At 64.2% G+C, this 26,955-nt stretch overlaps 2 protein-coding genes across 3 annotated transcripts in view; both read left to right on the top strand.

The window, feature by feature from the left end:
- Positions 1 to 223: 223 nt before the first annotated feature.
- Positions 224 to 26,955, top strand: RGS11 (regulator of G protein signaling 11). 2 transcript variants are annotated; one of them, XM_073362708.2, is made up of 17 exons: positions 224 to 307; positions 3,897 to 3,993; positions 6,287 to 6,337; positions 9,389 to 9,495; positions 10,767 to 10,818; positions 11,413 to 11,471; positions 11,961 to 12,037; positions 13,700 to 13,781; positions 16,938 to 17,006; positions 19,889 to 19,912; positions 20,531 to 20,592; positions 21,674 to 21,787; positions 22,267 to 22,382; positions 22,828 to 22,915; positions 23,870 to 24,008; positions 25,348 to 25,430; positions 25,828 to 26,955. In XM_073362708.2, the coding sequence occupies exons 1-17, from the start codon at positions 260 to 262 to the stop codon at positions 25,952 to 25,954; spliced, it is 1,395 nt and encodes a 464-aa protein (XP_073218809.1). In that variant the 5' UTR covers positions 224 to 259; the 3' UTR covers positions 25,955 to 26,955. The 2 variants fall into 2 exon arrangements, with proteins under 2 accessions (XP_073218809.1, XP_073218807.1); XM_073362706.2 differs by having other exon boundaries at positions 19,883 to 19,912.
- ARHGDIG (Rho GDP dissociation inhibitor gamma) overlaps positions 25,352 to 26,955 on the top strand; it is a 33,715-nt gene continuing 32,111 nt past the window's right edge. The window contains exon 1 of the mRNA XM_073362709.1: positions 25,352 to 25,430. The gene's annotated coding sequence lies outside the window, so the exon portion shown is untranslated. The remainder of the gene's footprint in view (positions 25,431 to 26,955) is intronic.

The following is a 26,955-nucleotide window of genomic DNA, read 5'->3' as shown; positions in this document are numbered from 1 at the left end:
ACTAGGAAGGGGACAGGCTCGAGGGGGAGGAGGGTGTGGGGGCGGACAAGGAGGCAGGGGTCCCGGGGGGGGCACTAGGAAGGGGAGAGGCTCGAGGGGAGGGAGGTGCGGGGGGGGGCGAGGGGGCTGGGGTCTCGAGGGGGCGGGGCGGGGCCGAAGGGGTTACGCGCGGCGGGCTCCGGGCGGGCTGGCGGCCGGCGGGGGCAGCAGAGAGGCCCGAGGCCGCTGCCGGCAGAGCCGCCCCGGAGCCCGCCCGGCCATGACCATCGCCGCCCGGCGCCGCCTGCAGATGCCCGGCCTGGCCAAGGTGAGCGGAGCCGGGCCCGCCCCGCCCCCTCTGCAGCCGGGCAGCCCCGCGGTGCCCAGGCCCGGCCCCCGAACTGCAGCGGGGGGTGGCGTGTGCCCGAGTCTGCAGACAGCCGGGCGGGGCCGGGTACCCGGGAACCGTCCTGCCCCCACGGCCGCCTGGGCAGTGGGGCTCAGTGTCCCGCACACCGGGTCGGTCCCCCCGGGCTAGCACTGCCCTGCCTCTGTCCTGCCCCCCAGGCTCCTCCCCCCCCGGGATGCCAGGGCAGCGCCCAGCGCCCTGCCTCTGTTCTGCCCCCCCCGGGATGCCAGGGCAGCGTCCAGCGCCCTGCCTCTGTTCTGCCCCCCCCCCGGGATGCCAGGGCAGCGTCCAGCGCCCTGCCTCTGTTCTGCCCCCCCCGGGATGCCAGGGCAGCGCCCAGCGCCCTGCCTCTGTTCTGCCCCCCCCCCCCGGGATGCCAGGGCAGCGCCCAGCGCCCTGCCTCTGTTCTGCCCCCCCCCCGGGATGCCAGGGCAGCGCCCAGCGCCCTGCCTCTGTTCTGCCCCCCCCCCCGGGATGCCAGGGCAGCGTCCAGCGCCCTGCCTCTGTTCTGCCCCCCCCCGGGGATGCCAGGGCAGCGCCCAGCGCCCTGCCTCTGTTCTGCCCCCCCCGGGATGCCAGGGCAGCGCCCAGCGCCCTGCCTCTGTTCTGCCCCCCCCCCGGGATGCCAGGGCAGCGTCCAGCGCCCTGCCTCTGTTCTGCCCCCCCCCGGGATGCCAGGGCAGCGCCCAGCGCCCTGCCTCTGTTCTGCCCCCCCCCGGGATGCCAGGGCAGCGTCCAGCGCCCTGCCTCTGTTCTGCCCCCCCCCCCCCGGGATGCCAGGGCAGCGTCCAGCGCCCTGCCTCTGTTCTGCCCCCCCCCGGGATGCCAGGGCAGCGCCCAGCGCCCTGCCTCTGTTCTGCCCCCCCCCCCGGGATGCCAGGGCAGCGCCCAGCGCCCTGCCTCTGTTCTGCCCCCCCCCCCGGGATGCCAGGGCAGCGCCCAGCGCCCTGCCTCTGTTCTGCCCCCCCCGGGATGCCAGGGCAGCGCCCAGCGCCCTGCCTCTGTTCTGCCCCCCCCGGGATGCCAGAGCAGCGCCCTGCCTCTGTTCTGTCCCCCCCCCCGGGATGCCAGGGCAGCGTCTTGTCTCTGTCCTGCTCCCCAGGCTCCTCCCCAGCCCCCTGGGATGCCAGGGCAGTGCCCAGCACCCTGCCTGTGTTTTGCTCCCCCTCCCTGTTGGAGGAGGCCTTGCAATTGGGCCCCCTCTCCCAAGTTCTCTTGGCAGCCAGGAGCCATTGCTAGGTCTCTAAAAAATGCTGAGGTTCTGGGAACACAGTGGCAGGCTCAAAAAAACAGCTCCAGGACCCAAAGCTGGCAAAAAGCTGGGATTGAGGCCCAGGCACTATAGCCCAGGCTGGAGCTTTGGGATCCCACCAGCTCTAAGCAAAAAATGAGATCTTCAGCCCTCCTGGATGCAAGAAAAGCTTGAAAAGATGAGGCAAGTGCTGCCTGTCTGAGTCTGCAGAGAGCCTGAAATAACAGCTCTAAGAGCTGGGACCTGCCTATTCATCTTAGGTCTGACCTCGGCTGCCATCACAAGGGAGAATGGGGCCACAGCATGGTCTGGGGGGGCACCCCAGGACTGTGCCCAGGGCTCTGCATTGCCTTATGAGGGTTTGTTCAAAATCAGATTGCATCCCATCTGCTCCTCTGTTCCCATGGGCTGGGGTAGGGCTGCCTGTCCCCATGTACTCTGTAGCACGGGTTGTGTGTTTATTTTGTCCCCCTCAAAGCAGGGCAGGAATTATTTCCAGGGAGGGAGATTGTTATTTTTGCTGACTCCATCACAGTGGAGCAGGGACACTCGGAAAGTGCAACCCCCCACACTCCCCCAGCCCGTGCTGGTGGCAGCTGGGAATCCAATGGGAGCTGGATTGATGCTGAAAACACAAATCCTGCATGGGGCTTGGCCGAAGGTCAGTGTCGGCACAGCACTGGCCGAGGGGGTCCCTCGGAGTCGGGCAGTGTCCGCACAGCACAGCCTGAGGGCTGGTCGCTGCCTGCCCGAGGTCTGCGATCCCTGGGGTTTGGCCAGTGTCTGCACAAGCTCTGAGCTCATCTGTGTGATGCTTCTTGGGGGTGCCCAGAGCTGTGAGGCACCTCGCTGTCACCTGCCCTGAGCATGAAGAAGTCTTGTCTGTGCAAGCCGGGGCTCAGCTCCCTGACTCCACCAGTCACGGAGAACACACGCCATCCCCTCCCAGCCGATACAGTACCCACTGGCCCTCGGCAGGTTCACGACAGGCACGCTCTCGCCCTCTGAGCTCTCGCCCTTCAGCAGCAGTGCAGAAGTAAGAGTGGCATGGTATGGAGTGGGGTTTTCACAGCCTGAAATATTTTCCCAGGGGGTTACAGCAATTCCTGCTTTAGATGGTCAGTGGGTTCTTGGTAGAGACCTTCCATGCCACCCTGTGGTGACCTGTTTTACATATATCAACCCCTGGGATCCCTGTAAACCCCTATGTTCCCCTGGTGCCATCTGCCAAGGGTCCCAGGGTCCCAGTCTGTGCCTACCTGAGGTCGGCCAGTTTGTATTCGCTTGGCGCCACTGGAAGCTTTTTGCCTGACTCGTGGAAGGAAATTCTGGGCTAGCCCGCCCCTGGGAAAGTCTCCTCCTGAGTGACCCCATCAGCGAGTGGTGCCTGCCCAGAAGCAGGAGGGCTTGTAGCTCTGCCAAAGTGCTCAGTTATTTTAGTCTGTCTTGTTATAACCCTGGAGGGTCCTGTTACCCAGAGAAACACCCAGTCCCTGTTGGAATCCTACAGAGCTCTTGGCTTCAATAGCATCTTGTGGCAGTGAATTCCACAGGCTGTGTTGTATGAGGAACGTTTTCTTTGATCACAGTTGGATTTGTTCCCTTTCAGTGACATTGAATTTCCCTTGTATTACGCGACCAGGAGAAGAGACACTCCCAATCTACCATCTCTAGAGCAGTCAGTATCTGATAGAGGACACGATAACAGACTCTTACCCATCCCCTCTCCAAGGGAACAATCCCAGTCGTTTCAATTGCTCCTCACTTTCTCCAGTCTCTGATCCTTTTCATCGCCCTTCTCTGCACCCCTGGAGCTCTGCCATATCCTGTGTTGAGCTGTGGGACCAGTGCTGCACACCGTGTCCGAACAAGGCCGCATCACTGATTTATGTACAGATGTTACAATGCTCCCTGCATCCTTCCCTGCCCTGTGCCCCTGGTTTGTTTTTTTTCTCCATAGAGCTGCCCGCAGTGACACCCAAGATTATTTCCCGATGCACGGCCCGGGTCTGCAGGTCACTGGGAGCAGCTTGGGTTATTCCCTCCGTTGTGCATCCCCCGGTATTTGTCCGATCTGAATTGTGCTGCCCACAGGGCCCCACATTCCCCTCTTGTCTCTGCTGTGTGGGGCCGTCCTGCCCGTGGGCAGAGGGGCTGGAACTCTTGCAGTTTGCTGGCCGATCCCATGCTGAGCGGGTGGGGGGAGGAGGAGGGCTGCTGTCCCCAAGCTAGCATCTCAGCTGCTCTCTCCCCCAGATGGAGCATGTGATCGTAAGCATGCAGGATCCCGACATGGGCATCAAGATGAGAAACCAGCGCCTGCTGATAACAGTGATCCCACACGCCATGACCGGTGAGTGCTGCCAGACTTCTGGCCTGCCCCCTCCCTGCACGCAGCTCTCGTGCCCCCGGGGCTGTCAGTCATCTGCCTTGCTATCCCCTCTCCTGCCGTGCCATCCCCTCCACTCTGTCCCCGCCCAGCCCGGCCTGAGCCAGTCAGCCCCGGGCACTGGTGACTCAGCGGGGAGACCCTGCCATTGCTCACTGTGCCCTGGATATGAGAGCACAGAGCAGCTGTGAGTGTGCTAGGGTAATGAGTGTGCCTTGCACTGCAGCTCCCCCCACTGCCATCCTCTGGGCAAGGGCTCTGAGTGTGTTTGGAGTGGGGGGGGGTGATGTGATTGCACACTGTGTGAGGCATGGGTGATGTGTGTGGAGTGTGAAAGCACTATGGCATGCGCATGGCACTGTAAGTGCGCAGTGTGTGTGTGTGTGTTCAGGCACTGGGGGCTAGCCATGGGTGTGTACACCATGTATATGGTGTGTGTGTGGGAGCACGCACTGTGTGCATGGAGGGGATGCGTGCACCGTGTATGCGATGATCGCTGTGAGTGTTCACTCCATGCATGGCGTGCACTGTGTGGTGATCACTATGGGCACACTCTGCGTGCATGGTGGGGGGGCACACACTTTGTGTGTGGTGATCACTCTAAGCGCACACTGGTGCCTGGGTCGGTGTGCACGGACTGTGTGTGTGGTGATCACTGTGAGCGCACTGCGTGTACGGTGGGGGTGTGCACAGTGTGCGGTGATCACTGTGAGCTCACACTGCGTGCACGGTGGGGGTGTGCACAGTGTGGGGTGATCACTGTGAGCTCACACAGTGTGCACGGTGGGGGTGTGCACAGTGTGCGGTGATCACTGTGAGCGCACACTGCGTGCACGGTGGGGGTGTGCACAGTGTGCGGTGATCACTGTGAGCGCACACTGCGTGCACGGTGGGGGTGTGCACAGTGTGGGGTGATCACTGTGAGCGCACACTGCGTGCACGGTGGGGGTGTGCACAGTGTGGGGTGATCACTGTGAGCGCACACTGCGTGCACGGTGGGGGTGTGCACAGTGTGGGGTGATCACTGTGAGCGCACACAGTGTGCACGGTGGGGGTGTGCACAGTGTGCGGTGATCACTGTGAGCTCACACTGCGTGCACGGTGGGGGTGTGCACAGTGTGGGGTGATCACTGTGAGCTCACACAGTGTGCACGGTGGGGGTGTGCACAGTGTGGGGTGATCACTGCGAGCGCACACTGCGTGCACGGTGGGGGTGTGCACAGTGTGGGGTGATCACTGTGAGCGCACACTGCGTGTACGGTGGGGGTGTGCACAGTGTGCGGTGATCACTGCGAGCGCACACAGCGTGCACGGTGGGGGTGTGCACAGTGTGTGGCTGCTCCCAGCCCACTGAGCTGCACCCTGGACCTGAGAGCACAGGCTCCAAGGAGCAGCTCTGGGGGAGGCTGGGGGTTGGAGGCTCCCAGGCAGCTCCGTGTGGGCAGTGGTGCATGGGGCTGAGTGGGGAGCTGGCTCTGGCCGGGCTGGGCCCTGGTGTGCTCACTGCTGCTGGCCTGGCAGGCACAGAAAAGAGTGGCTGGGGCTGGGTGGGGTCCAGCACAGGCAGGGACAAGGAGGCCAGCAGCCCTTCCCCACTCCTATCTGACCCTGACTGCCCCACCCCCACATCACCCCCTGGTCACAACCCCCTTCCTCGCTCCCCGTCCCTCCCTTGGCCCTGACCTCCTGTCAGCCCTGCATCACCCCTCCCCCCTGGCCCTGACTGCCCCATCCCTGCATCACCACTGTCCCCCTGGTCCTGACATCCTCTCACCCCTGTGTTACTCCCCTGTCCCACCCCACCCATGTGTCAGCCCCGCAGCTCTGACCCTCCCCGGCCCCCATGTCACCCCCTTGACCTGCCTCCCCACCCTTGCATCACTCCCCTGGCTGTCCCCTTACCCTACCCCCTTGCCACCCCTCCCAGCCCTGATCCCCTCCCCACTTCCGCATCTCTGCCCCTGCCCCACCCCCGCCTCACCCCCTGGGCTTGCCCCTGCCCCACGCCTTTGTCACCTTTATACACAGGTGTGGGGATTGTGTCAACGCCCCTCACTTCTGACTCGCTGTCCCCTGTGCTTGCAGTTTGGCACCCCCCCCCGAGGACGGGGCACCCCTTACCTCATGGGTGACAGTGCCCGGCTGTGCCAGCACCAGTCCCCGCCCAGCTGTGCTGGCCCAGGGCAGCGCCGCCAGCCGGCCTGGTCTCCTGTCTGAGACAGCTCGCCCCCTAATGCCGGGCACTCCTGTCCCCCAGGTAACGACATCGTGGAGTGGCTCATCCAGAAGTACGCCATCTCCGAGGAGGGTGAGTGTCCGTCCCCCCCCGACAGGCACTGTGCCATTGGTGTCAGGCCCCCCACCCCTACAGGACAGGTATTCAGAGACTGTATCCCTGCAGGGGGCGGGGGGCAGATGAGACCCATTCACTTCCTTTGCAGAACTTGTAGACGTGAGCTCTGCCAGCTCCCCTACTGGGCCAAGGCAATGCCAGGCCCCGATCTGGCCCCTGTATCGCCAGGCTGCCTCAACAGGATGCTTGCCCAAGCCACCCCCCTCTTCTCCCCATAGAGCCTGGTGTGCTGCCAGGGGCACAGCAGGCACGGGAAAGAGCCTCGCTAGGTCTGCATTAGCCTGCCCCAGGGCTGGCCCAGCCAGGCCTCTCCCGGAGCCTGTGAGGTAGGCAGCTCTCCCGGCTGCTGCCGCTGGGTCTGAGCCCCAGAGCGCAGGGAAGGGGCTGCAATGCAGCGGGTGCAGAGGTACAGTTCAACCAGCATGAAGGCCAAGAATGAGCCACCAAAGTCAGGGTGCTGTGGGGCGACATGGCTCCCATGGCCAGCCTGGCCCAGCCTGTCTGCTGGACCGTCTCCCTGGTGCCCATCCTCCCTGATGCCCATCTGGGACCGCTTAGCTGCGGGCACATTGACCTAAAAGTGGAGCGAGAGAGAGAGATGCCCAGTAACACTCAGTGGACTTAAACTGCAGCCACTTCAGGGGTGGGGTATGGTGGCTGCCTGCCTTGTGCAGTGCAGCAGTGAGGCAGGCATGTCCAGGCCAAGATATGCCCCCCCACCCCCAACTGGGATATGAATCTCTGTTTCCAGCCTGGTGCTGAGGGCACAGAACCGTCCCCGCCAGCATGGTGTGTGGGGCCCATGTTACTGCCGCCATGGGCAGCGTCTCCCCCTCAGTGTTTCCCTGGCCTGGCAGTCAGCTCCCCTCCAAGAGAGCCGTGGCTGGGGGCTGCCAATCGGGCCTGTGGCTGGCCCCAGCTCTGAGGAGGGAGTGGGTGCTACGAATCCCGATCTGCAGTCCCATGGCTGCAGTGGCGGGGAGAGATCGTCCAGCAAAGAAAGGATCTGGCCAAAATGATTTAAACACCTCAGACTGCCTGGCCTCTAGCCCAGCAGACATAGCCAGGGCCTACTGCCCACTGGCTTACCAGGGGGGCGGGGGCATAGCAGGCCCAGTGGGGTTTGATGTCCCCTGACCTCTGTGTGCTGCTTGGCTTTGCCTGCTCAGTGGGATGGGAGCAGCCAGCCGGGTTTATGTTCCCTCCTTCCCCATGGCGCAGGGGGCGAGCCCACACGATGGTGAGCTGTGCTCTGGGCCCAGACGGAGGGAGCGAGGGTAGACAGTGCTGGGGTTCTGGCACCCAGAGGGATGCCCCCTTTGTCCCCAACCAGGCGTGCGCTGTCCCTGGGACAGGGTTAGGAGCTAATGGGAATGGGCCACTCAGCACCTTGGCCCCCAGCTGCGAGCCGCCAGCGCTGACAGTTTCCGGCCAGCTCCCTGGCAGGCTTTATCTGACCCCACAGCGTTCCTAGGGCCCTGCTCTCTCCTATAACCAGCCCTGCCCCCCAAGGGAACTCCTGTTCTGCGTTCCCAGCCCCTGCCTCCCTGTACTCCAGCCTCCCCACATCTGCCAGAGCAGCACAGCCAGCAGGAGGTGGTTCTGGGCTGGTCTGGCTCTCGGGGAGCCGGGCACTCCCCATGTTAGCAGGCAGGGTTCACCGACCCAGCAGCTCCTCATGGCTGCACCACCAGGCAGCTGCCCAGCCTGGCGGGGTCAGAGCTCCCAGCTGCCCTGCTTTGGGGCTGGACCAGGTGCAGTGAAACGCAGAGAGCTGAGTGGGGGACCATGCACGGCCTGGGCTGTGGTCTGGGCGCAGCTTGGGCAGGGGAGAGCCAGCTGCTGCAGAGTCCCCATCTGGGCTGCCCTGCAAGCATTTTGGGCTCCCAGCACCGGGACCCAGCTGGGGACAGTCACCACCACTGCCCCCCGAATGGCCCCGGCTGCTGTGAAAGCTCTGCACCCCGCTACCTGCAAGTCCTTGCCCTGGCCACACTTGGCTGGGTGGCCCCTGCCATGCCTGCGGGAGAGCCTGGTGCAGCTGGCACTCACCATGGGCAGGGAGCACTTGGACCAGGCGTTCCTGGGCAGAGAACACCCCTCTCCCCTGGGTTTGCTGGCGTGGCTGGTGTGAACGCCATGGGGAGGGGCTGCGTTCTCTTGCTCTGGGAAAGCAGGGACCCTCCTTTATTTCTCTGCTTGGAACCTGCTGCTTTCATCTTTGTGTCTTTGCCCCATTCTTGCCCTTCCCTCTTGTCCTGACCCCGTGCTGGGCTCTGCCCGTCTCCCCCGCTTCACCCCACCCCCTCTTGCACAGCTCTGGGTGGAGCAGGGCCATGGGGCCTGGAGGCCAAGCTGTCTTTGGGACGTGCTCCGCTGGCTGATGAAAGGGACCAGAAGCTCTGTCCCCACCTTGGGCGCAGCCTCATAGCCAGCAGGTGGGGCTGTGCTGGGGCTGAATCGTGATGGGCTCTTGCTGGGTTGTGCTGTGGGCTCTGCGCCAGGCTGGGCCCCTCGGGATGGCAGCAGCCCTGGTGCAGGCAGGTCCCATCTGCTCTTCTGGGCCCCTGGGAACCGGCGTGCAGACTGGCATGTTCAGGGCACCATCCTTCCATCCTCTCTCCCGCACTCAGCCCTGATCGTCTCAACAGCCAAGAGGTCAGGGAGGAGGTGCGGGGCTCTTCCCTGCAATGGCTGTGAGGAGCCCTGCAGAGCAATGCTGGCTAGATACTGCTGATCCCTGGTGACAGGGGCTCTCTGGCTCTCCAGCCAGGCTGGGGGCATGGCTCCAGGGGCAGCCCACCCGGCTCATTAGGTAAGTGGGCTGCACTTGAGCCAGCAGCATGTGCGGGTTTCGCTACACACCTGAAGAAGGATTTCAGGGAAACTGAGGCACCGCGTGGGGATGGAAGAGGCTCTGGTGCAGGTGGGAGGCGCAGGCCCAGCGCGGGGCAGAAGGGAGCTGCCCCCTCCTCTCCTAGCCCCCAGTTACGCTCTCTCCTGCAGAGTCCCTGCATCTCGGCAACCTCCTTGTGAAGCATGGCTACATCTACCCCTTAAAGGACCCCCGCAGCCTGGCGCTCCGGGCCGACGACTCCCCCTACAGGTTCCAGGTAGGCCTGTTCCCAGTGAAGCGCTCGCTCCAGGTTTCTTTATGCCCCCAACATACTGAGCTGTGCCAAGGGCAGGCCCTGCAGAGACTGGGGCTGGCAGCCAGTATGTGCCCGTTGCACCGTCCCTGCAGGGCATGGCATCAGGCTAATGTTACCCACCTAGAGGGTCCTAGAGGCCGTAGCACGGGCACTCTGCTCTATGACTGAATCCAGGGCCCACCCAGCCTGCCTGGCCCTTCTCCTTTATCACACTAGCGGGTCAATCCTAGCTGGACAGGGCTATGTACAGGGTGAGGGAGCCACCTGGGAGCGGGCTCCCTGCCCCCCTCATGTGGGACATGCCACCTGCCGCCTAGGCTCTGTTCTCACCCCGGGAAGCACCGCCCGAGCCCGGCCCAGCAGCAGCAGCCTCTTGCTGGCCAGTGAGGGCTGTCACACCCCAGCACCCAGGAGGGCGCACTCCCTGCAGGGTTGGGGACAGGGAGTTTAAAGGGGCCCAGCCCAGGTGAGTGCCCTTTGGAGAGGACCAGCCTGAGAAGCATGATGTGTGACAGCACCGTGCTCAGTGGGAAGCGGCTGCAGAGCCCTTGTCATGTGGTTTGACAGAGCCCGACCTGGGGCCTGCGAGTGGCACTAACTCCCATCGACGCGGGGACCATGGGAGTGAGACCCCAGCTTTAGGGCTGTTCCAGCCTCGTGGGCACTGGACAGGCAGCACCCCTGGGAGCCCCCTGCACTGCTCCATTGTGCCCCTGCAGATGCCCAGGGCTGGGGGCGCTGCAGGAGCAGCTGTGGAGGGAGAGTCTCACATCCTGGCAGAGACCCCTTTGGCAGGGAGCCCCAGTGAATGTGAGCAGGCACCTTCTGAAATCTCCCAGGATGCACTGTTTCTGAGCACAGCGGGAATTGTCCCCAGAGGCAGGCTGGCGGGCGTGCAGGGAAGTCTGCTGTGCTCTGCCTGTGAGCAGAGGGGCTGCACGACTGGGGCTCACCAGGTTCTGCCCGGCTGGCTGGGTTGTGTCCTGTAGCTGTGGCCAGAGAAGCCCAGCCCGTGGAGAAGGGCTGTCCTGAGGGCATCTGCTCCCACATCTCTGGCCTGGAGCTTTCCCGCAGTTTCCCCAGGAGCCTGGTTGTTGGCGGTGTTGATCTGGCTCATTACCAGACCCATCCCCAGCCCAGTGAGTCCTGGCACAGATCCTTCCCCAGTGGGGCCAGGGCCAGCAACCCACCCTCGCAGCTCCCGCTCAGTGTCTGTCTCTGTCTGTCCACAGACTCCTTATTTCTGGACAAGCTCCAAGTGGCCGGCCACAGAACTGGATTATGGTGGGTGTCGTCTCTCCCTGCCCCACGCAGCGTACAGGCTGCCTGGCTCATCAGGCCTGTCTCCATGGCCAGGTTCTGGCAGCAGCCAGGGTTGCCCTGTGCCCCTTGCCCTCCCTGCTCACCCCCTATCTGCAGGAAACACGGCTCTGGGGTGCAGGCTGCCAGCTGCAATGTGAGCAGGGAAGGCCCCGTCCCAGCGTGGTGTCCGTGGGCCTTGTAGTTCCCCAAGCCGGTGCCCCCCCCTCCATTGGGACATGCTGTGTTTGACTCCTGTTCCCCAGAGTCCCATCTGGGGGAAACGTAGCCAGAGCCCAGGGCTGGAGGCCTGGTGTCCTGCCTTCTGATCTTGGCCCTGAGGGCATGGGCAAGCCCCTGACCCTGCCTGATGCCATCCTCCTAGTACAGAGGGGAAAGGGTCTCCCCTGGGGGGGCATGGGCAAAGGGGAATGGGTGCCCATTAGCATGACTCCTCCTGAGAGATCAAAGCCGAGGCAGTGCCAGGCCCAGGCTGCCAGGGCCACCCAGCTCTGTGGCCATGGGCTCCCCCTCCTCAAGGGCTCCCCACCCTGACACAGCCCTTCTTCCTCACTGCAGCAATCTACCTGGCAAAGAAGAACATCCGCAAGCAGGGTGACCTGATAGACCACGAGAAGGTATGAGCTCTGCCCATTGCAGTCCATCACAGCCCTGTGGGGCACAGGGATGGGGGGGGAGGGGGGGCAGGGAACTGAGTGTCCGCCCAGGAGAGATGTCAGCAAATCCGAACCCGCTTTAGGTCACAAGTGCAGTGAGTTTGAGCTTAGCCCCTAGTGGACATTTGTCTCACGTGAGCCACTTCTGAGTCTCTCCTTAACACAAGCCCATGTCTGAAATATGGGGGGTTGGGATTAAGGGGCATGGGTGGAGCTGTGGTGGGAGCCCAGGATGGGACAGCAGGGGGCTGTGGACGGTCAGGGAGCAGATGAGGGGAGTCAATGGATTGGGAGTCCTGGTGAGCTTAGGAGGCTGCAGGCAGAGGCAGCGCTGGAGAGCCCTTTGAATTTGGGTTTGGGGGCCCCACACCCCTGCTTGGCATGGGTCCGTCTGGGGAGCCCTGTGGGGGAAGGGCCAGCCCAACTGACTGCCTTTTACACTCGCTTTAGGATAACTACAACCTGCTGCACAAGAGGATCAATCACACCTGGGATTTTGTGGTGATGCAGGCGCGGGAGCAGCTCCGGTGAGTCCCATCCAGTGGTCCGAACCCCAGCACTGCAGCATGGCTGGGGGGAGCCCAGGCCCAAGTAGTGCTTTGCCCACCCATGTTGGCTCAGCTGGCATCAGTATGCCCAGGGCTGTGGCAATTTGATGACCTCTGCTGCAGAGTCACGCTGCAAAGTGACCAGCAGGGGGTGCTGTATGTGTTGGGGGCTCGGCACTCACTGGCACCCAGGCCCATCCCCGCGTGGCCTCCCAAAATCATGGGCTCCCCAGGTCCAAACAGAACCATGAGCACTAATGCCAAGCTGTGTGCCTGTGCCCACTGGCAGTCTGAGCCCATAGGCCAGTCACCCAGTACCTTGGGCAGTCATTAGCACCAGTGCCCGCCTACCCTCTGAGTGGATCATCTCACACCCGCTTTGCCCTAGCGTGAATGGCTGAGCAGGGCGCAGACCCAAAGGAATCTGGCCAGGGTGAGCTGTGTCTGTGAAGCACAGATGATCTGAATTCCAGTGGTTGCATTGTTAACAGTTACCCTGCTGATCCACCCTTACAAACCTCCTCCCACCCTTCCCAGCTGCCCTCGCCCCCAGCTTCCCCGGGCCACTTCCACCAGGGAGCCCGTGGGGCCTGGACACTAAGCCGTTGCTGAGTGCTGAGAATGAACCCAGCACAGTGGGGCGGGAAATCCTTCCAGCCGGGCACTGGCGAGTGACCACCGCAGGGACGGCCCGACAGACTGGAAGGGCCTCGGGCCCAGCTAGCGGCTGCTCACGGCCTGGCCAGCTCCCTCCCGCCGCCTCCTGGGGCAGGTGCTGGGAGTGGCTGCTCAGAGGCTGCAGTGTTTCTGCCCTGGTGCCTGGGGGCAGGGCCAGCTGTAGGGGCTTGTCGCCCAGGTCAGTGCCCAACCCAACCACAACCACAGCTTGGCTGAGCGAAGCAGGGACTGGGGTGTCCAAGCACTGGAGCCCAGGGCGGCTCTGCCTGAGCATGGCGTTTGGGAGGAAGACCGAGGGAGCTGCCAATCTTGGCAGGACTATTATGGAGCCAGGCGGGTGCGTTCAAGCACTGGACATGAGTGCGGGCACCCCTCTGGGCAAGGCAGGGCCTGGAGCTTCCATTGCCCCACATGGGGGAAGGCCAAGGCCTGGCATGATTCTCCTCCCCCCCCTCCCCTGGAGGTGCCAGAAGCCGTCTGCCCTGCTGTGACGATGTGACGCAGCAGGGAGGGGGGAGTGTTGACCTGGGAATGTGCCCAGGGGATGAGAGACCTGAGAGCCTGTAACCTGAGCCAGGAGAGGGAGGGGGAGGTAACACCTATGCCCAGGAATGTGAAGACTGGCTGCAGGAGAGAGCCTCCTGGGTGGGGGGGGTTTAGTTTCAGTTTGGAGCTGGGTGGAGGAACACAGGGAACCCCAGGGCTGGGGTCTAAGCTCCCTGCTCCCCCAGAAGGACTTGACTGAGGGGTCCTGGGTGTACCCACAAGCTCTGTTTTGGACTGTGTTCCTGTTGTCCAACAAACCTTCTGTTTTACTGGCTGGCTGAGAGTCTCAGTGAATCCCTGGAAGAGGGGTGCAGGGCCTGGACTCCCCCACACTCCGTGACACCTGCTGGCTAAGGGGTTGGTGTGAGCGGCTGCCCCTGGCAACGCCGTGCTCTGATGCTACCCTTCTATTGACAGGGCAGCCAAGCAGCGACGGAAGGGGGATCGTATCGTCATAGACTGCCAGGAGCAGGCCTACTGGCTGGTCAACAGGCCCCCGGTAAGGCCATGCCGGCCCAGAGCCCTGGGGCCCCTCGTAGCAGGAGGGTGCACGCCTTGGTGGGGCTGCTGGGGAGCCCTGAGGGTGGCAGGAGGACCCATGAGGTGGGGTGAGGTGCACTGGCAGGGTGGGATCCCCGGTTGTGGAGGGGCAAGGTGCGCCAGCGGGATGGGACCCCCGGGGTAAGGTGATGGGACAGGACCCCCAGGGTGGGGCAGGGTAAGGCATTCCAGCAGGGCGGGACCCCTGGTATGGTGTGTGGGGTGGGGTGAGGCGTGCCAGCAGGGCAGGACCTGCAGGGCAGGGCAGAGGGGCGGGACCCTCAGGGTGGGGCCCACAGGGTAGGGTGGCAGGGCCGGACTCCCGGGGTAGGGTGGTGGATTGGGGCAGGGCGAGGTGAGGTGTGCCGGCAGGGCAGAACCCTCAGAACAGAGCAGGGCGGTGGAGCAGGACCCCCAGGGTGGGCCCTCAGGGTGGAACAGAGGGTGGGATGGGACCCCAGGGCAGAGCAGAAGACAGGGTGGGTCATGATGGTGGGGCAAAGCCCCTGGGGTGGAGCAGGGCAGGGGCGGGGTGCACTGGCAGGGTGGGACCCCCGAGATGGGACAGTGGGGCAGGACCCCTGGGTGGGTCGGGGCATGCTGGTTGGGCAGAGCCCCTGGGGAGGAGTGGGGTGAGACGTGGCTGGCAGGGCAACCCCCCGGAGGTGGGGCATGGCCAGCCTTGTGTGGTGGGGTGACAGCTGCATTCCAGTCCCTTCTCCAGCCATGGGACAGGCACACCACACCTGCCTCACTGCCACAGCCGCCCTGAGTGCCATCCGTGCTGGGCATGAGCCCCGCACGTCCCCTGCAGGGAAAGGAGCTGGGCCATAGCAGAGCTGAGGGCAGACATCTGCAGAGGCTGGGCGGGGCGATGAGGGGGAATTCTCAGGGACCCTGGCATCCGGCCCCTGGGACTCAGCCTCCCAGCCTGTTGGAGTCAGCCTGGCTGAGACATGGGCCCTGCGGAGCCCACCTTGGGGGGCAGGGGGCTGTCCCATCATTGCCTGTGCTGGCAGCTCAGAGGCCCACTGAGGCCTCCCTCCATGAGACCTCCGGGGAGCCCCATCTGCCCCGACCCCCACAGGGTCAGGTGCTGGCTCCAGGCAGTGAGTGACGAGCCTAGAGGCCACCCGCCTGCCCTGGTGCCGCCTGCTGGCAGCGACTGCCCCAGCTAGGCGTGCATCAGCCCCTCCCCTCCCTGCCCACCAGAGGGCACTGGCTTTCTGGGCAGCCCTCCAGTGCTCTGAGGGGCACCCAGCCTGGTACCACAGAGCCCTGGAAGGGGGTGGCCGTCCCTCCCCTGGCAGGGCTTAACCCCTGTGTCTTGGTGTGATGAGGCTGCAACTCACCAGGGCATGGGCAGCAGCTGGGGGCTGGCGCAGGGAAGAGAGCCCTCAATGGCAGGGAAGCTGGGGCTGCTCCCCCCACTCCGTGCTGGCTGGTTCCGAGCACCTCACTCCACTAATCCCGCACCCCCACAGAGCTCAGCACCGCAGAGGGTGGGTCTCCTCTCCCCAGCCGTGCAGGACAGCGGGGCACACACAGCCCTGTTCCAGCTCCCTGCAGCTCTGCCCAGGAGCGCAGCTCCCCTCTCAACCCCCCAGGCCAGCTGCCTCCATGCCCGGCCTGGCGCGCTCTCCCAGAGGACGGGTGCAAGCAGCACTCAGAGCATTAGCGCCGGCTCAGAGGAGCGGGCCACAACAGCTGGCGTTAAATCCTCTGCCTTCCCTTTAGTCTAATGCCAGTCACCGCCTGCTGCTATGGGGGCTGGGCAGGCAGACGGGGCCTTGCAGTTCCTGGGGGATCTCCCAGCTCAGGGGCTGGGCACTGCGGCGGGATTGCTGTTCTGCCCTGCACCCGGGTCTTCCCTGCTGGAGGGGCTGGGTGAGGGGAAGTGAGGGGAGCGCAGGGCCCGTCCGGAGCGCGTCGGGGCAGCAGCACCCAAGGCCACCTGTCGTCACATGCAGGGAGCGCTGATTTCCCGCCCCAGGCAGCTCCAGGATAGCTAGTGTCCTCGGGACTGCGGGACCGGGCCCAGGCTGCAGCCCCCCAGGGATCCATGGGGCCAAGCTGCAGCGGGCTTCCTGTGGGGCTCTTTCTGGGATGGAGAGTAACCCCTGAACCAGAGAGTGCTGAGCCTGCTGCCATGTGTGTCTGGCTGTGCCCTGCTCCCAACTCTGCCCTCCGTGGCTGCACCTGCTGGCAGAGCCCGGGCCCCAGACTGGGCAGCCCTGCTCGAGACGCCCGGCCGGCCGCAGGGGGTGCCCCAGCCTGGGGGTACTGTTGAAAATCGGACTGCGTGTTTGCTGGCTGGTGTGGGTCTGACTGCACAAGACCTGGAGCTTTCCAGCCCCTTTCCTGGCAGTGACCCTGGGACCATGGCAGGATTATCCCAGCATGCTTAGCCTGGGCTACCGCATCTCCAGACAGAAGCTAGCCCTGATACCCTGCTTGGCAGCACAAAGAGCTGGCCTTGGGGCCCTGCCGCCAGCCCGAGGGCCGAGCGTGGCTTGGGGGTTGAAGGGAGGGCCCTGCTCTGCGTTGACTCTGGTACCTGGGCCCGTGGGGAACAGGTGGAGAAGAGAGCTGCCTGTAGTACAGGGTCCTGTGTAGCCACATGTGCCCGGGGACCTGGGCATGGGGCCCTGTGCCCCTGGGAGCCCTGAGGCTGGCATGGAAAGTGCTAAGGGGTGACCACGCCCAGTGTGGTGTGAACTTTCCCCCAAGCGGGAGCCCCCAGTCCTCCCCCCACCCCCCAGTAGACCATTCGCAGCCTGATGGGCTGACCAGCTCACCCCGTCGCTCAGCATCCCCCAGCTCTAGAGCCCCTGCGTAGCCCCTCGGGCCCTGCCAGCCCCTGCTGCAGCTCCCCGAGGTGCGTGTTAAGTTGGTGTCAGTGTGCCGAGCCCCAGGCACTGCACCGGTCCCATGAGGTCAGGTCTAGGTGGATTGGCGCTCCCTGTGCCAGGATTTCAGAGCCGAGGTAGGTTCTCTGCACAAGAGTCCTGGCGGCCGATGCCAGAGGGGTGACGGGATGGGCACTGGATGCGAGCTACGGGGACTGGGGAAGGCAGTCAGTGGGGTCCTGACCTCATTTTCTCTCCTCTGGCAGCCGGGAGCCCTGAACGTGATGGAGCATGGGCCGGAGCGGAGGAATTGCCACATCAGCCGGGTGCAGCTGGTGAGTGTCCTGCCAGGGTGTGCACCTCCCTCCCTCCCTCTTGCTGGGACAGGAGCTCTGTGCCAGCCACACCCTGCCCTGGGGCCAGCCAAGGGCTGTTCCCCACTGCCCATTTGCCAGGGCACTTGTGCAGGGGCACAGTGCTCCCAGCAGACTGCCACAGGCTGCTGTCGGGCCTGTCTGAGAAGCTGCTTAGCTCTTCCCAGTCCGAGTAGGTAAAGACTGGCCCAGCCAGGGCTGCTTCCCTTGGGCTCCCACGTGCTTCCTTAGCCCGGCCCGGCGGAGTCCCACAGCCACGTGGAACAGACGTGGAGCCAGGTCTGGGAGCCTCCCAGAGCCCACGGGCTGCTCCTCATGCTCAGAGGTTCACACAGCCCAAGGCCAGAAGTGCCCATTAGACCACCCAGGCCAGACCTTTCAGCCAGCTACCCCTGCCCAGGGACTTCAGCTCTCGCCAGCGGGACCACGGTGCACCAGTGCCTGAAAACTGGTTACGTGAGACGTGCCCAGATGGGCCCCAGGCTGGAAACCCCCCAAAGTCCCTGCCAATCTGCGCTGGGGGAAATTCCTTCCCGCCGCCCCCGGCCTCCGATCTGGGGATCAGCGCACAGCGGCCAGGTGTCAAGGACGGAGGGTTTTCTGTCCCACCCCGAGCCCGCTGGCCCGTCCCCAGCTGGGACCCATCTCTGACGCTTCAGAGAAAGCGAAACTCTCCCCGCTGACTGATGCGGCCACTGGCCGTGGCCCCAAAGCACGAGAGCAGCGCGCAACCGTTCTCCTAACCCAGAGCTGGGGGAGGCGATGCTGGCTCTCCTGTCCTCAGGATGGCCCCCAGCATCGCCTCGGCTCGCTGGTAGCTGTGGGTGCACCTGAGCCCCCAGGGCATGATCCTGTCTGTGCCCAGCCCCAGGCACTGCAAACTCCAGTCAGGTCGCTGCTGCTCTCACCCTGGGCCCCTCAGCATCACCGGGTTGCTTGGGATTAGTCCCCAGGTGTGTTAACATCTCTTTCCCAGCTGTTCCCCACCCTGTCTCTGATCTCTCCCCTCCCTGTGTGTGGAGTTCGTCCTCCCCGCTGTGTGCATCACCTGCTCACTAATCCCCCAGCGCTGCTAACGGCTGGGAATCCACAGTGGGCTGGGCCCCGCAGATCTGCTGGGGAGACAAGAGCCCTGAGGGCCAGGCCTCCCCCAGCTCCCCTAGCTTGCATCCAGTGCCCGCCCTGCCAGCCCTCTGGCCCTGACGCTCCCTGCGCACCATTGCCAGGCTATCCAGTGAATACAAATCTGCTCTGCCAGCGCCTGACCCAGCCAGCCACTCCCTGGCCATGCCAGCTGCTTTGGGTGACAGGCTGGGCCTGGTGCTCCTGGGCTGTCTGTCCTAGCGTGACCTGCCCGACGCCTGCCAGCTCTGGGCACCCTCTCCTTACCTCCCCAGCGGCCACAGAGAGCTGCCACGGCAATTGTTCAGAGCCCTGGCAGGAGAGCCAGCCGCCGTCCTCGGGGAGCAATGTCAGCAGGTGCCGAGAGGCGCAAAGAGTCCCAGTGGCTGTCCCGTGGGCACTGCATCCTCAGCATGGAGTTCCCGGCCTGGCCAGAGCCCTTGCTGCAGTGAGCCGTGGGCCTGGCCTCTAGCCAAGCCAGCCCTGGGATGGGGGCCGAGCGCCATCAGAGCCATGGCTGGCCTCGGGGGGGTTTGTCACTCAGCGGCTATTGGTGCCCCGTCCTGTGTGTCGTGGTGTCACTAACGCAGCCCCCGGGGGCTCCTCTCCTCTCCTGTCTGTCTGTCGTGCCAGCTCCTTACTAACTGCTTGGCTTTGTTTCTCTTCTCTTCTCCTGTCTCGTGCCTCGTCTTCTGTCCAAGTAAGTGTCCCTAACCCAGAGCTGCCCACGATGGGGCCTGTGTGATGGGCCGGGCTGCACAGGGCTGGGGGGTGCACACAGTTAGAGCAGGGCACTGGGAGACAAGACTCCTGGGTTCTATTCCAGGCTCCCCCATTTACTGATGTGTGAACGTGGGCTGGGCTGGTGACCGTGCCTCCTGGGTGGCGTGGAAGGAGGCCGTGGGGAGGGGCAGTGCTCTCTTGTGGCTGGAACAGGGCTCTGGGCCATCCCGGATCCCCATCTCCCACCCCAAGCATGGGGCTGGGCAGCACCAGGGGCTGCAGCTCTGGGGTTTGTGCTGGCAGTCGCACAGCAGGGCGCCGCACCCTCTCCGCTGGCACTGTGCAGTTGTGCCATCCTTTCCGGCCAGCTGGTGGCTGCACAGCCCAGCATGCCAGGGCATCGCCCTCCACTTCCCCCTGGCTGCCTGGCTCCCCCTCTCCTGGACACCCGCCTGGTATGGTACCAGGCAGCTCTGTGCCAGTGCTGGCCCCTGACCCCTCCCGTCCTGTGTGGTGAGGAGCTGCCTGCTGGGGGATGGGTACCCATGTGTGCTGGGGGCATTTGCAGGTGCCCATCACCCTGGTGTTGGGTTCATGGCTGAGCAGCTTGCTGCTTTCCCTTCTCCCCTGCTGGGAGTATGGGAGACTGGAATCCTGCTGCTGTTCCCCCGGGGCTCTGGCCTGTGCCCTGCGCTGGCCCTGGCCCAGCTGGAGTGGGGGGCCCCATGCAGTGTGGCTGCCCCAGTGGGCAGAGCAAAGCGCCCTCCAGAGCCTGCCCAACGCCCATAGCCCCAGTCTGGCTGGGCTGGGATGCAGCTGGGAGTGCCATGGGCATGCGGTTGGCATGGCTCAAGGCGGGCTAGCAGCCAAGCCTGGAGATGCTGGGGTGAACCCTCTCTGGGCAGGGCTGGCACGGCCGAGCTCTTGGCTCGCAGCAGGGCCTTTCTGGGGGCTCGGCTGGGTGCTCACACTCCTCTGTCGGTCTCTTTCAGCCCGAGAACACGGATTACTACAAGCGGGAGGTGAGTGCGAGGCTGGTGCCGGCCCAGTCGCACGCTGGACAGTGGATGGGCAGGCTGCTCCCTAGGGCCTTGGCTCTCGGACTGTGCAGAGCCTCCCAGTGAGCTAAGGGAGCCAGGCAGAGGGGAGGCTGCTGATGGCCCATGGCTCGTCCAGCCAGGCCCGCAGGGAGCCTGGTGGAAGGGAGGCTGCTGATGGCCCGTGGCTCGCCCAGCCAGGCCTGTGGGTTTCCTGACATGATCGTGACCCTGCTGGAAACCCCACAGCGATGGCTGAGCCAGTGCTACTGCATGGGACTGTGTCTGCCGTGCCAGGGCTGAGGGGCATGTGTAGAGTGGATGGGCCATGCCCATGGCTGTGCCCTGTATCCCCCCCTACCAGGAGCAGGGGAAGCGTTGCTAAATCTGTCCAGAAAGGGCTGAGGAGTGGGGAGGTTTGGGCCTCAGGCACCCCGGGCTTGGCTCAGGCTCTCGCTGTTTCCCCATGGCCTGGCAGGGAGCGTGGGGGTAGGTAACAGCTGGAGCAGCTCCTGTCCCTCCAGGATTTGTGCCCTGCTTCTCGGGCTGGCCGGGCACTGCTGTTCTCTCCTCAACCCCACTCCTCTCTGCGCCCGCACCCAGATCGAGTGCTGCCGAAAGGCCATGGGCAGGACCCGCGTGAAGTCCTCCATTTGCCTGGAGGGGTAAGTTGCCATCCCCAGGTGGGGGGTGGGGCAGGCCCCGGGGAGCCTCAGTGGCATTTCCATCCCCGTCCCTGGGCACAGGGCTGAGCCACTCATGCAAACTCCTTGTAGCTGCCCCTGGCTCTGGGGGAGGGGGTGTAGACAGCTCCACTCACACCTAATAACGCTGGGCTCTCCACTCAGCTGCTGGTGTCCAGTGGGAGCCACACCTACTCCATGTGACTCCCTTTTCCAGCAGGGGGCGCTACTAGGATATTAGCATCCCAGGCCCAGAGCCCCACTGGGTTTAGCTAGTGGCATTTTTATTCCAGGGCTGGAGCTACACCCAGCTCTGCTGGTCCCCCTCAATCCTGACCCGCAGCCCCTGCTATCCCAGCCCTGGGGCTCCCTCCACCCCCCAGCTCTGCCGGTGCCCCTCAATCCTGACCCACAGCCCCTGCTAGACCAGTCCTGGGCCCCCAAAAGTGACAGTGTCCATATTTCAGCATTACACTGCAGCCTCTTGTGGCTGGTGCTTGTGTGACCCTCACAGACAGAAGCTGACTCTGTGCTGGCCCCTGGCCCTGCTGCTTGTGGGGGTGACATAGTGCTTGCAGAAACAGGGAGCCCCTCTAGGAATCGCCCTGGGGCCAGGCCCTATGCCCAGGGCTGATGCAGAGCAGTGCAGCGGGCCGTGGGGCTGGGAAGGGCTTTAACAGAATCTGTGCAGCATGACACACACCCCGAGGCCTGGCTGGAGCCCTGGCTCTGAGCCATGTCCCATCCTTAGGGCTTGCTGGGAACCAGCAGCAGGCTGGGCATCCGGGAGTGCTTCCCAGAGAGCGCCCGGGCAGCAAGAGAAAGCAAGCCTATGCCCTCGGAGACCGGCCCTTCCTGGGCCTGCCAAGGCGCCAGGCTCTACCTGTCCATCTATCTGTTGGGGGGCACTGGCAGGACATGTGGGACAGAGCAGCAGCAATGCCTGCTCCCCAGTGCTGCTTGGCACAGCTCCCAGGTCCACCGGCCCCACGCTGGACCTGTCTGCTGGGTGGAGGCCATGCGGAGAGCCCAGCTGTGCTCACCATCACTCCTCCCTTGGCAGGTACATCAAATTCAACGAGCAGTACGTGCCCCACGATCCCATCATGTCGGGCTGCCTGCCCAGTAACCCCTGGATCACGGACGACACCACATACTGGGCCATGAACGCCCCTACGTAAGCGTCCGGGGCAGGGGGCAGCACAGGCCGCAGTGTGGGGATCCAGCCTGTGGCTGGTTCCTCCCCAGCACTGGGGCTGGCAGGGGCTGGAAGAATATCAGTGTGCTGCAGGCAGTGGGCACTGGGTTCCCGGACCCCTCAGTCGTTGCCCCATTGCCATGTGCTGTGGGGAGGGTCACTGATCAACGCTGGCCCAGGGGGCCTGCTTGGAGACCTTGCCATGCCACTGGGGGACACTGTGAACCCAGGCACCATGACAGGCTGGCCGGGTCCAGCCTGGTGCTGCCATGGTCCTGGGGGCGCTGCTAAGCCTGAGCTAGTGGGGACTCTCCAGACGGGGAGGTGTGGGCCTGGTTCAGGATGAGGGGCTGGGGCCCCAGCTCAGGGCCGAACTCCTTGGGGCTCCCTCAAGCCTGTCTCAGGGCGGGGGTCAGTGGCAGCAGGAGCCCCCGTGACCTCGGTTCCCTCCCCCGCAGGGTGACAACGCCGACCAAGCTGCGCGTGGAGCGCTGGGGCTTCAGCTTCAGTGAGCTGCTGGGTGACACGCTGGGCCGCAGGCAGCTGTTGGAGTTCCTCAAGAAGGAGTTCAGCGGTGAGTGACCTACCCTGCCCGGTTGGCTTCGGCCAACGATGCCAGGCTGGGGCTGGCTCCTCCCTCCTGCTCAACGGGGCCCTGCTGGCAGGAGGAGCCATTGCCGGGGTTGGCTGGAGAAGGCCTGGGATTGCGGCCCCTCCTGTGGGGTAGCTCCAGGGAGAGCCCCTCCAGTGCCATGGGTACAGGACTCCAGCCACGGCTCAAGCACCTGCTGGGCTTACAGGGGTCCAGGGGCTGGCACGGCCGGCAGCAGAGCGCCCGGCAGGGATCCTCCTTCACATGGCTCCTCTGCACGTGGCCCCCACAGGGGTTGTATCTTCCCCGTCCTTCGCTCACCGGCGATGCATGGGCACCTGTGCCCTGCGGGGCCCAGCTGGAGCGTGAGCCGCATGGCTGGGCTGCTCCCTGCTCTGTGCTGCCAACATCGTCTCTCTCCCGCCAGCCGAGAACCTGAGTTTCTGGGAGGCGTGTGAGGAGCTGCGCTACGGGGAGCAGGCCCGCATCGCCGACACCGTGGCCTCCATCTATCAGTGAGTGCCCGGCCGTGGCCCCACTGCACCACGCCCCACATGTGCTCCCTGCTGTACCCACATTGCCCACATCATAGACTTCATCTATCTGGGAGTGCCCTGCTGAGCCCCCATCACACCCCCACCATGCCCCCACTGTGCCCAGCCTCCACTACACCCCCACCGTGCCAAGCCCCTGCCACAGCGATCCCCTACTACACTCCTGCTGTGCCCCACCACACCCCCAACTCACAGAGCCCCACCGCCCTGAGACCCCACTGCACTGAGCCCCCGCCACACCCCCACCATGCCAAGCCCCCACATGCTCCCCCTGTGCTTGCATCGTGGACTCCCATCTATCTCAGTGCCCTGTCCCATGCTCTGCCCCCAACTTGACCCCACACGTCAAGCCAGAGGGGGGCGGTGTGTGGTCCCCTCTTCAAGGCATTAGAGCCCAATGGGGCCTATACGTCGGGGTCCCCCGGGGCAGCTCTTTCCTGTGGCTCCGAGCACAGTGCGGAGCATGGTTCTGGAGAGCTGGCACGGCTCTCACCTCCTGGGGGAGGGGTGCATACCAGCCCTAGACATGCAGGAGAGCCTGGGGGCGGATGTGCCAGTCCCAGACGCGCAGGAGAGGCTGGGGGGAGGTGCCAGTCCCAGATGCACAGGAGGGGCACAGGGCATGTGGGGAGGCGGGGGGGGCTTGGCTGATCTGGGGACCTGGGAACCTGTAGGGGACTCCTCCAACTTCTCTCTAGCTGCCGACCCCCAACCTGAGCTGACCTGGCGGGTGCCCTGATAGAGCTGTGTGGATGGGGCTCGGGGTGGGGTCTGAGCCCATGGCCTCTGCCCCTCGAACCCGCAGGGGGAGCCCCCTGGCCATTGCCCCTGCGGTGCCCTTGCTGGGAGCCCAGGAGCACCCCGCATGGCGCTGAGCCAGCCCTGCTCAGGCTGGGTGTGTGCCCTGCTCCCCAGGCAGTTCCTGGCCCCCGGCGCCACCCGCTGGGTGAACATCGACAGCAAGACCATGGAGAGGACCCTGGAGGGCATCAAGACGCCACATCGCTACGTGATGGACGATGCCCAGATGCACATCTACATGCTGATGAAGAAGGTGGGGGCCTGGGCCCTGCCCCCACACCTGCCCCTCCCCTGGGCACTGGCACCTCCTCCTCAGCTTCAGCTGCCCCAGGTTACCCACGGGGCTGGGAGAGCCCTGGGCACTGGGCTGCAGCTTTACCAGCCCGAGCAGAAGCATGGGCAGAGGGGGGTGGACATAAGAACATAAGAATGGCCATACTGGGTCAGACCAAAGGTCCATCCGGCCCAGTATCCTGTCTACCGACAGTGGCCAATGCCAGGTGCCCCAGAGGGAGTGAACTTAACAGGTAATGATCAAGTGATCGCTCTCCTGCCATCCATCTCCACCCTCTGACAGACAGAGGCTAGGGACACCATTCCTTACCCATCCTGGCTAATAGCCATTCATGGACTTAATCTCCATGAATTTATCCAGTGCTCCTTTTTTTTTTTTTTTTTTTGGTCCTGCTTGGAGGATGGCGGGGAAGGACATTCTCCAGGGCAAGCTGGTCAGTGTGGTGGTGGCTGAGGAGCAGGGGATGGGCCATGGGGCAGGCTGGTCACTGAGAAGTGGGGGAGGGTGTCACGGAGTCCCTGGGCGATGCTCTGGAGCTGCTCCCCATGAAGCCAGTCAGGACTCTGGGGCAGTCGCCTTCCTGTGAGCAGCCTGTCTCCAGGGCACAAAGCTCACACAGCTTCCACCTTCCTGGGTCTGACCTCGGAGCATTCAGCATTCTCTGCCCCTCCGTGCGCTTCCCACAGCGACTCCGCTCAGGCGGGGCTCCTGGGGAAGCCAGAGGGTCCTGCCCCCCAACTCCTCAGTCAGACGTGACTCTCAGCCAGCCAGTAAAACAAAGGTTTATCAGACGGCAGGAACATGGTCTAAAACAGAGCTTGTAGGTGCAGAGAGCAGGACCCCTCAGCTGGGTCCATTTTGGGGGGCAGTGAGCCAGACAACCACATCTGCCCTTCACTCCATGTCTCCAGCCAGCCCCAAACTGAAACTACCTCCAGCCCCACCTTTTCCTGGGCCAGGAGGTCACCTGATTCCTTTGTTCGCCAACCCTTTAGCTCTCACCTCGCAGGGGGGAAGGGCTAGGACATCAGTTGCCAGGAAACAGCGTGTTGGCCACTGTCTGTGTCCAGACCCCTGCACCTCTAGGGCTCTGCAATGATCATACACCCTTATCCCACCACCTAGATACTTAAGAACTGCCTTGGGGAAACTGAGGCACCCCCAGGCTGGTCACTGAGGAGTGGGGGAGGGGTCGTGGGGAGGGCTGGTTGCTGGGAGGGAGAAGAGCAGTGAGGAGGTCCGTAGTTGGGCTGGCCTGGGGCTCATCCCCCCTCCTCATGCTTTGCACTGCCCCCAGGACTCGTACCCACGCTTCCTCAAGTCGGAGTTGTACCGCAGCCTGCTGGCAGAAGCCATCGTGCCCCCAGAGACCAAGAAACGGTGAGTGGGGCCCAGGCAGCCAGTGGACACAGGGTGCCCAGCCTAGGCCTGCAGGATGAGCAGGGGAGAGGCCAGGGGCTTGCTGGTGCAGAGCTGGTCCAGGCCCCCTAACAGTGCCCCGCCCTCCCCGCTGCCAACCCTACGTGGCTCTTCCGCCTCCCGCTTGTGCCAAGCTCGCTCAGCACTGCCCCGTCCCAGGCACTAACCCACCCCAGGTGCTCACTCACCCCTGGGTGCTAATCTCGCCCCGGACGCTAACCCCACCCCACGCTGTCCCCACTCCTGGCACTAAACGCATCCCACATAGCCCCCGTCCGGGTGCTGACCTCACCCTGGATGCTAACTCTGCCCTTCACTGCCCAAGCCCTGGGCACTGACCTGTGGCTCTCTCTGGCAGGGTTTTCCCATTCATGAGGAAGCAGCGTCACTCCAGCCCCAGCCCAGCACTGCTGCTGCCCACGGGGGAGCCGGAGGCGAAGGCCGAGGATCAGAGCAAGGCGGTTGCTGTCCCCATGGAGAGCTAGGATCCCCTCACCTGCCCCCACCCACTCCAGGCTGAGCGTTCTGCACTGACGGGGGGCAGGGGCTGGATGAGGTGGGGCAGCAACTGCTGGGCCCCATGGGGCACCTGCTTCTCCCCCAGCCTGGCCCACCATTGTGGCATCAGGCCCCCCAGACAGGGTGTTCTGGAGGCAATGACCCATCTCTGGCCTGCCCCACCTAGGCAGTGCCAGGGCAGCGTGGGCCGGCTGTGGGGGGTCTGTTCTTGTCCAACGGCTGCAGGTGGCTAGTTGGGTAAGGAGGGTGACTGCCCTGGGCTGGGCCCTGTGGGAGAGTGGCAGAGATGGTGAGGCCAGCTGCCCATGCAGGGCGGGCTCTCACCCCCTGGCATGAATGCAATCCCAGGCTCTCTGGCAGGGGCAGACCCAGCCTGTAGCACCCCCGGGCCTCACACACGTCATCAGGCACAGGGAGATGGGTGCTTATATGCCAGTGCAGAGCAGCTCAGCCTCAAAGTGATCCCCTCAACCCCTCCCACAGGGCAGCCACAGCCCTTGACACTAAAGGATAAAGCCATATGCCCCGGGAGCCTGTGTGCCCAGCCCTCCGGAGCCCCCTGCACAGCACCACTGGGGCAGCTCCTGCTCCCTTTGCCTTAGCTCTTAGAGTGACCCCCATCTCCCTGCCCCCGGCAGTTCTATGGGGCGAGTGGCTGCAACGGGCCAAGACACACGTGGTCTGACTCCCCTCACTGAGCTGCCCACTCCTGGCTGGCGGTGGGGGGTGTGCCCGCTGGCACATGAATACCAGGGGCTTGGGGCAATGATGGGCAGAAGCAGAGCCTGCCCCAGAGTGGCACAACTCAAGACCTCTGTGCCAGCCTGGGTTTGTGACTGAGCACAGCCCCTCCCTTAGGGTCACCCTTCTCCATACCCCAACCCTGCCAGGAGCACCCTGCTCTGGTGCTGCCCTCCCCCCGCCCAGCTGTCCTACACTGAACAAAGCCACTAATAAAGGACAACTC

This window comes from Lepidochelys kempii, chromosome 10 (assembly GCF_965140285.1).
Source record: "Lepidochelys kempii isolate rLepKem1 chromosome 10, rLepKem1.hap1, whole genome shotgun sequence".
Lineage (NCBI taxonomy): Eukaryota > Metazoa > Chordata > Testudines > Cheloniidae > Lepidochelys > Lepidochelys kempii.
This window is presented reverse-complemented; position numbering and strand designations above follow the sequence as displayed.

Bases quoted from the DNA above. Each gene is read 5' to 3' on its own strand.
- RGS11 (XM_073362706.2), top strand. From the start codon at position 260: ATGACCATCGCCGCCCGGCGCCGCCTGCAGATGCCCGGCCTGGCCAAG. The intron at 3,994-6,286 runs GTGAGTGCTGCC...CCTGTCCCCCAG, and splicing joins GATCCCACACGCCATGACCG to GTAACGACATCGTGGAGTGG. The intron at 20,593-21,673 runs GTAAGTTGCCAT...CTCCCTTGGCAG, and splicing joins TCCTCCATTTGCCTGGAGGG to GTACATCAAATTCAACGAGC.